The 9,385-nt window shown below is 45.8% G+C and overlaps 1 protein-coding gene across 2 annotated transcripts in view; it reads right to left on the reverse strand.

Moving 5' to 3' along the window:
* SEPTIN7 (septin 7) overlaps positions 1-4,534 on the reverse strand; it is a 78,633-nt gene extending 74,099 nt beyond the window's left edge. The window contains exons 1-2 of one of the 2 annotated variants that reach the window (XM_039384603.1): positions 4,239-4,534; positions 2,314-2,315 (exon numbers count right to left, since the gene is read on the reverse strand). In XM_039384603.1, the coding sequence (XP_039240537.1) occupies positions 2,314-2,315; positions 4,239-4,242 (6 nt within the window). In that variant the 5' untranslated portion in view covers positions 4,243-4,534. The remainder of the gene's footprint in view (positions 1-2,313; positions 2,316-4,238) is intronic. The other variant, XM_027729088.2, reaches the window with a different exon arrangement.
* Between the last annotated feature and the right edge of the window lie 4,851 nt (positions 4,535-9,385).

Below are 9,385 nucleotides of genomic sequence, written 5' to 3' on the forward strand. Positions count from 1 at the left end.
TTGGAATTTGATAAAGTACTACTTCGTAGCTCAACACTCACCAACACTGTTAAAGAGCACACCTTATATACCTTGTTTGTATTTCTTTCTTTCAGGTCATTGTTCCTGTCATGCTTTACCCCACAGCACTGAAAAAAAGCTTCACATGGGTTATTCTCTAAGAGCACACTTCTAAGACCACTGTCGCCCTTAGATCTTTTCTGTGGTCAAATAAAAGATCAGTCTAAAGTAAATTTTTTTCTTTCCTCAGGTCTCACATATTTTGTGAGTATGATGCAATCTTTCCATTTAAAAAGCTCTATTTTAAAAATGTCACACCAAAGCCTGATGCTGTATCTTAATATTGATCCCTCAAAAGCTACAGTGGGTCAAAGGAGGAAGAAATCTCTCTAACATTTTAATCAGTTCTCCTCGTGGTTTTATGCTTTATTATTCAGATTTTAAAAACAATCAAATAAAAAGCACACTACTATTAAGTGTAAAGAGAGGAAAAAAAGAGCTATAAAAAAAAAGAGTACTATCTTGAGATGCTATTTCCAATCTTGACAAAAAAAAATTCTAAATCTTCTGCGCTTCTAAGAAATAATTCAATTCTATTTTAGTTGCTTAAATGCTTCTGAATGTAACACCCATAGTGATATTGTTCTGCAACACTGCTTCCAAAATTATTTGCAAACGCATACTGAACTATCACTGCGTTAAATGACAGATATCTGGCATGAAAACGGCACACAAAGAGCTGTTTGAAAATATGATACACAACTATTCTCTTCCCCCTAAGTGGCTTTAAGAAGGGCTGCCAGGCAGTGCACTGCTCGGAGCAGCAGCCCTACCAGCCCAACACTGAAGTCGGCGTGCGACTGGCAGGTTCTTGTAAGGCACATTTAGAAGCGTGGAAAGGCACCGATGCACAAAAAGCACAAGATGAAGTGGCTTCTGCGGGAAGGAAGCCCAGGATGTACATCAGAACGAGGTTTACTCAGGCGTGTGTTTTACATTGCTCTAGCTCAAACTCTATCAAAAGGAAAGTGGATACATTGTCTTCAGAAGTTCTTATGAGCCTACTGGCTGCTTTTTGATTTTTAATGTGAAGTAAGGATGCCATAACTTATAGTAGTTTCACAGCGATGTTCACGCAATGCAGCAAATACCTGGTTTTACAGGGCAGCTGCATTAAACTACAGCAGAAGGCAAAACTACAAGTTATGTAAGTAAATGCTGTTTCAATTCTTTCCTGTTAAAAACCCCCACAAAATGGAAAACAGGTACCTGATGGCACTACAGAGCTATCAGTATGCAACCACTAAACCTGGGCTGCAAAGAAAGCCCAATTTGACTCATCCCTGACATACGTGAAACTCACTCTGGCAAGGTGAACAGGAAATCACTGGTTTCTGTGAACCGAGTTCCTGGCCCTAGCAGTTGAGAAACGTCTTTACCTCACTTATGCCATCATCCCCACCTCTGCAAGACATCTATTCCATAAACATCAGTTCAAGACGTTGAAACCCTCCTAGGGAATAGTTTGTGACCGCCTACAGTTTAACACTACCCCAAATTTGAATTACTAATTTAAACGAGGCTTAACTAAACTACTTAAATGGTGACTAAATGCCATTCTAATTACAGAGAACACATTTGCAATTAACTAGCTTATTTCAGGAGCTGGAGCACCAACTTACAGAAAATAGAATGTCGCTCATACATACGCATCTCTGGTCTAGACAGGTTAAGTGAATAGTCTGGCAATAAATTAAAGCTAAAAATGTATGTCACAGTACAGTTCTGAGGAGAAATCTCTTTCCTACACCTTCTCCGAGGCAAATTTTTCTTCACTGACTTTGTGTTTAAAATGAGGTTTTGAACCTGCAGCCATTGTATTTTATAACTATTTGTTGTCTTAATGGGTATTTTAAGGTAGTATTAAAAACAGCACTGCAGCATCATTGAGCTACTAGAAGTTAAGAAAATAAAGTACAAGAAGTATGAGCCTGCCCCATGAAAGAGACTAAGTACCACTAAGCTAAAAGCCAGATAAAGAAAAAATGAAGAGTTCTAGTGAGCATGTTTGGACATCTGAAGTAAAAAAAAGCAAGTCTATTGTATTTTAGCTTATAAAGCAGACAAAACTGATCTTTTATTTCTGCATAAGATAAACAATTAAGTTTTTGTCCATATATACAGAAACACACATTTGTGTGTTGCATTGAGTAGACATTTGAGGCACAGTTTTAACTGAGACGAGTTACTTCTCCTTATGGGTAAGCAGAAGGAAAAGCCGTGAGTTACTGTCAGTGCATGGACTGATAGCACAGCTCTTGGTACATCTGCGTTAATTTCAAAATGACTAAGTACACAGTAGCAAACACGGAAGAGGTGATGCTCTTGCATTCCAATTCAGGTTTCAACACAGACAAGGCAGTAATTGACCTTTAATGCAATGGCTGCTTGAAACCTTCTCTCCTAAGTAAAATTTCTGTTTATTGGTTTTTGTTATTCACGAGTCAGCTCAAAAAACCGAATGCAGTCATCCAAAGCCAGGATCAATTACTGCTCCTGTGTTCACAACTCAACAGCCAAAGATGCGAGTAATCCCACAGACTAAGCAGGTATCAAGTGAAAGATGTTCAGCATTACACAAAAATACATCTTCTCCTATTTCCTAACATTTCAGCATGCAAAAACTTTAAAATATAAGGAGACAAAATTATAAAGGAGAAATACTCCACAATCATATCAGCTTGGTATTTCAGTAAAGTTCTAGTCAGAAATTATCATTTAGCACTGAAAAGCTACTACTACAACAAAAACCCCACTTTTTAATGGAGATATAGCAGTGACCCTTCTCACTTTGATGGGAGCTGAGCCTGCATATTCACATGGACCAAACCCATTTTTTTGGTCCCGATATAAATACAGACCATAGGTATATCTGTATATGGAAGCCTTCCTTTGACTGAACATAACCTAAAGCCACTGTCAGTCAGAGGGAGAGTCCAGTGGCCAAAAAAAACATTCAGTGAATGGGTAGTTCTGACAGCCTTCTGTTCACCGATATTCCATCTGCAGGAGGCGACACAAACTGCATGCAGAAGATTCCTGAACCCTGTCTTTCACGAAATTACATTTACACATAACTGGTTCAGCGTGAAGCCAACAACTTCATGCTAAAATAAGTTTAACCGCTTTCCCTTAAGTCGCCCGTTAAAAAAAAAATCTTCCTGCATAAAGGCCCTTTTTCCCAGTCATCCTCCTGAAACACTAAGAACACTAAGCACCCCTCCAATTTATTCTGCAAGACCGGTTCGCTAAGCGAGGGGATCGCACAGAAACCGCTTAAAAAGGCACTTCATACAGACTCCCAGGGCAGCTATTCATAAATTGTAATTTTTACTTTGTTTTGCTTTAAAAACGACCGTTCGAGGCCCCCCCGGGCTCCAAGGGCAGGGGCTGGGCCGGCGGGGCAGCGTGGGCGACCGCCCCGCGCAGGCGGCCACCAGCCAATAAAAGCCAGACCAGAGCGGCATAAAGCCCTCCAAAAACGCCCTAGGGGGAGGGAAAAAAAAAAAAAAGGTAAAGAAAAATAATAAAAAAAGGGGGGGGCACGGGAGAAGCAGCAGGAGAGCCCAGCAGCGATGCGGGCAGGCGGCCGGCGGGCTCCCGCTGCCACACACGCTCCCACCCGCGCACGGGCGCCCCCTTCCTTCCTCCCCCTCCTCCCGCGATTCCAGTCCCACCCGCTCCTCTCTCGCATATTTGAAGGCTGCTTTAATTCCTGCAGCAGCAAATTCCTCCCTCCCAAATTTGGGCGCAAAAGGAGAAAAAGGGGAGGAGGGACGGGGATTGGGGGGGGTGGGGGGGGGGTGGGAGGAGAAGGGGGGAAGGGGAGAAAAGAAGGGAAGAAGAAATATCTCCGGCATTCTCGCCACCCGGCTCCCCAAGCCCCGCGCAGGCATTATACAATTTCGGCGAGGCAGGAAGTGACTGCTGGGATGGTCGGGAGAGGCGGCGGGGAGGGGGGCAGGAGCCGCATCTGAGGCGGAGGAGATGAGGAAGGCGGGGGGCGGCCAGAGGGACGGGGGGCCCCGCGGCGGGGCCGCCGGGATGGGAGGCTCGGCGGTGCCCGCTGTATCCCCCCCACGCCGCCTCTCAGCCCACCCATCGCGGAGACCCCACAGCCGCGGGCTCGGGCTGTCACGGCCCCCTCGCCGCGCCTCGGCCCCGGGCTGGAGACTCACCCATGGCGCTGGCCGGCGGCGGTGCGGCTGCCGCTGCTGACGCTGGGCTCCGGCTGGCTGCTCGTCCTCCCGCCCTGCCTCCCTCAGCCGCGGCGGCACCGAGCGGGCCGCCCCCTCCTCCCCGAGCGCCTCCCGCCGGCCAACCCGCCGGCGATTCTCCAACGCCCCCTACGCCGATTCCGCCGAGGGGCCGCGGCCCTTTCCGCACACGGCGCCTACGCGCGCCCGCTCCGGCGGCCGGACGGACTTAGCGGCTCCACTCCCGCCGCCGCCTCCGCCTGCTCCTCCTCCTTCTCCCTCGCCGCCTCCGCCCCGCTCCTCGCACGCTCCCCGCCCGCCTCCCCGAGCACGCAGCGGCTTCCGGCTCGGCCCCTCCGCCCAGCGCGGTGCCCGCGTCTCTCCCCCGCCCCTCCCAGTCCCGGGTCGGTCTCGCTCTTATTTCCTCGCACTCCGTGTCGGAGAAAAAAGGCATCGCTCGGAGGCCATTTTGAAACCGGGCGCACGCTGAGGCAGCGCGAAAGCCCCGCGGCGGCCGGGCCGGGCTTTGCCCGGAACAAAGATGTCGGCCGGGTTTGACGCGCTGGGCGAGGCGGTTCCACCGCCCCCGCCTTGCGCCGGGGCGATTCTCGGAGCGTCGCTGCTCCGTGCGCGCCTTGCGGGGCCCATTGAGCGCTGCGGCGCCTTGCGCTGCCCGCGCCCGCCCGCTCACGCAGTTGGCGTAGGGAGAGGCCGGCGGGAGAGGGAGTCGCGGCGATGGGGAGAGGAGCCGAGGCCCCTGAGGCCCCCACAGCCGCCCTGTTCCTCGGGGAGCGCTCGGGCTGCGGCACTGCGGGGCACAGGCAGGCGCTCGTCCCTCTGCTCCCCCTCATAAAGTCACCATTGGGTGCCCAAGTTCCTCGCAATGAATGAGAACTCATTTAAAAAATATAAAAATAAAATACCATTTGAACGCAGCTGTTGGCAGGCACTAGGTAAAATCCTTCTAGGAGGCCAAAGGGATGTTCACGGCGCCCTGGGAGTCACACTGACAAGCCCTACCGCCTGGGCTGGTCTAGCACGTCCCTGAGACCGTGAATTGGCTCCTCTAAAATGCTTCTGCAAGCCGGGATAAACGCCCGCTGCAGTAAAGAAATGACACTGGAAAACATGGACTCCAAAAGAGGCAGAAAAATGCCTTTTGGCTTTTCCAATACAGCTCTCAGTGCTGTATTTCCTTTTTATATTTGGGACAGGTATCTTTGGAGCCTTTAAACTCTGGGATATTTTATGTCCAAACTGAAATACTGGAGACCTGTATTTATGATGTGTGATTTGAAACTTAACATACTTTCTTTTGTGCTAGGGATTTTCGAGTATGGTCCTTTCCTTGCCTTTTCTTTCACAAGAGGCACAGTGCATTTCTCTAATAAGCAAAGATATTTGGCAAAAAGATAAAAATACATTAATTTATTGTTTATTATATAATTTGTTGTTGACATTATTAAAAGTACATCTTAACAGCATGCCCTGGTTCTAGGAGGACGAAAAAAGCAATTTTCATTTCAGCAGCAAAAGGACAATTTTCAATAACGCAATATTTCTGTAGGTAGAGTCATAGCCAGGCTGAGAGGAGCAACAATGAAGACACTAAGTTTGCCTTCATTTCTCATAGATTTCCATCCATCTGATTGTTTCCTATCTAATGTCCAACTTTTTTTGGGGGGGGCATTTGATAAATACTTTTTATGACAACAAGGAAAATGCATAAACTTTTCGGAAAGGTATGCAGTCCTGCACAATGTGGTGCAGCACTGTTTCAGAACTGGAACTGTTACAATACACTGTGGTTCTTGGGTGCCCAAGGGAAAGAGATTTTTGTTATGGTTGGTCACAGGACTGCCAAATATTATCTCATAAATCTGAGTCTTTCACAATGGATGAGGTAAGAAATAACCTTTTTTTTTTCATTCTGATTGGTTTAGGTGGTAATGTCCATGGCAATGAGATATAGCTACATAGCTTTCGTGGTTATTTGAATACCAAAAAGAGACATTTTACACCACAGAAGTTGTTCACTGAATACAAAATATGATCCCCACAGCTCTCCCATAAAAATACATTGTGGGAAAACAAACAATATGAATAATACTTGTTTTCTCTATTGTAGTAAGGGCTTCAAATTGCTCAAAAACATTTATCTTGGTTTTCAGATATGTAATGTTGAGAAAAGTATGTAACTGATGGGGATACCTTCAAAAAAGGAGTGATACTTTTGGGGGAATTCCCTTTTAAGTAAAACATTACTGTGGATTGATCACTGGAAAAACAAAAGTGAGCTTGCACCTTTGAAATCTTCTGCAAAACTGGCACAGGCTTAATAAGGAAGCAAGATGCAAGCCACTGGGTTTTATGTGAGGTTAATGTCCCATTTTTCTGTGTTGTGAATAGCAGTGTATGGGGGGGGGTATCTCTTTTCATACAGTAATTCACAGGGTTTGGAAGATTCTGCAAAATCGTGTTCATTTTGAGAAATAAAGCAAATGCAAATGGGTCCCTGAGGTTTGAAGAATACTGCGTTCTGTGTATACAATACAATAAATCCAAACTTTTTCCATTGCTGTAGCCATGTGCTGTTCTTCCTTCAAAAGCAAAAGACTTCACAAAGTATGTCACTGAACTTTAAAAAACCGAACTCAAAAAGTAAATTTCAGGACTCTTTAGATTCTATTTAACTGATTCAAAGATGGAAGATACAGTTTTGGGCCTGCTTTTTGTGAAATTAATAAAAAGCTTTGCAAACTCAAATGTAGGATGCTACCTGCCATAACTCAACCCCATCTGTGTCCCTCTTGTCTTCAGATACAGAAACAAAACCCACTCACCTTATTTAGAAAATCTCCTAACTAGGGTTGTGGCCAGGTTGGTTCCCAACCAGCCTAGCCAGTTTCAGCCTCTTCTTGCCAGTGAGACATAGGAATACTATTTTGTTTTTGTATTTTCTTTTACTGCAAGCAGACATGACTCACTAGGTGAATTTGCACATATCATTAGCTTCAGCATGGGATGTGATGGAATTATTGCGCTTGTAGCCCGCTGACTTGCTCCTTCATGGCAACTCCAATACCTCCTGGGTTTGTAGGGCACGTGATACATCTGCAGACTGAATCATGCTGGCTCAGTGAGTCCAATGCGTGCAGCGTCCTTTTGAGCTGCTGTGCAAGTGTAGCAGATCTCTGCGTACCAAGCAATGTCTTGCTGAAACAACCAGTTTCATTACACCAACTGGGTGAAGTCCTAAATTCTCACTCCTGTAAACAGTGTAGTTCTTGCAAGATAGGGGGCTGAGGATGCTCAACAGTGAATAATGAGCACAGCATCCTCCTTCAAACCCACCCTTAAATCTCAGATTTGCAATAATGGCTACCACCATCTTGACCACTCTTTGACCACTGCTTGTCATGCTGACCAGAAATGTCTTTTGTCCTTGTACTGTGTTGCCTCTTGGACACCTGTTGCTCCTTACATTGGATGATTTTTTTGTAAATGCTGCCTTTTCACTTTGTTTACTAGCACAAGAAACTGCCTAACAAAATGGTAATACACATGATAACAGTAGTATGAGGCATCTACTGTCACATCTAATTGGGCCCCAATATCTTGTCCAACCCTTTCCTATTTGGAGACGTACCAAGTCAGTAGGGCCACTTGTTTGCATGAAGGTTTTTCCAGAGTCAGGCCTGTATTTGTGGGGCTTTTCTGTATTCAGAGGGCTGTCATGAAACAGAAAACCCTTGCAAACTCACAAGCAGCACACCAACCAACTAGAGGGATGGAGCATCTCTCCTAGGAGGAAAGGCTAAGAGAACTGGGTTTGTTCACCTTGGAAAAGAGAAGGCTTAGGGGTGACCTGACTGCAGCTTTCCGGGACCTGAAGGGAACCTACAAGGAAGATGGAGAAGGGCTTTTTACAAGAGCATGTTACAGGACAAGGCTTCAACTGAAAGATGGTAGGTGTAGATTAGATATCAGGAAAAAAATTTACCGTGAGGGTGCTGAGGCACAGGAACAGGTTTCCCAGAGAAGTTGTGAATGTCTCATCCCTGAAAGTCTTCAAAACCAGGTTCAATGGAGTTCTGAGCCACCCTGTCCAGTGGAATGTGTCCCTGCCCACAGCATGGGTGTTGGAACTAGATGATCTTTAAAGGTCCTTTCCAACCCAGGTCATTCTATGATTCTATCCTAACTATTGTTGTTGCTGCTATCATGGCTGTCTTCTTTGGCTGCCACCTACAAGATTATTCTACAGATATGCAAATGAAGCAACATAAAATGTACACCTCTTGGCCCCCTTTTAAGTTTTGCCACTTGCTCTTTAAAAAAAGTGCTCTGCAACAATAAGAAAGAGACGCATTCATCAGCAAATGCTTATAAAACGCTGTAAAACTTATGAACACAGGCTTCTATTGAACAATTGCTACGGGAAAAATACAGCATCTCTTGTTTTGTAGTGTGTTTACTGTATCGTCCTGGTATACATCCATTACTTCAATTATCTAAAGAAAGAGGCTTTGATAGATTACAACCCAATGATGTGATCCTTGTGAGAGGCACACACATGCACTTATTGTTTAAGGTAGAAAATGGTTGCTTTGTGCAGTTATAGTTGTGTAGCAGGGAATATGGATCAGTAGAAGCAGGAAGGCAGCCTAACCCTTAGCCATGCACTCACACCAATAACAGTTACCTCCTTAAGTGAGGTGAGATACAACCTTTATGGCAGTTTCCTTCATCCCATGTGAGACTCATGGGTCGGGAAACACAGTAGGCTTCCAATAGTGTTAAACTATTTGAAAAATGCGCTATCTAATAACGTCGTTTGTACGACAGTCACAGATGCAGGACGGTGAGCTGACAGATCGAAAAATGTATTTCCTACACCAGGGAGTCAGAGCCTTAAGCAAAGGCCCCTCTCGCCCTTCCGGCCCTCTGCTCGCAGGCAGTAGCGGCGACTGATGGGATGGCCAGGAGCAAAGCGATAGTGTGTGGCACGCGTCCTGTAATTCCAGTTCTCCGTTTGTTTATTTGTTAATAAGTAAACCCCACTGGGGTTGGGCAGGTCTCAGTAAATCCTTAAGAGGCTTTCCATATTCCCAGATGCGTAATCATTA

This window comes from Pipra filicauda, unplaced genomic scaffold (genome assembly GCF_003945595.2).
Source record: "Pipra filicauda isolate LSUMZ 115617 unplaced genomic scaffold, ASM394559v2 scaffold363_size724302_pilon, whole genome shotgun sequence".
In the NCBI taxonomy this organism is placed as follows: domain Eukaryota; kingdom Metazoa; phylum Chordata; class Aves; order Passeriformes; family Pipridae; genus Pipra; species Pipra filicauda.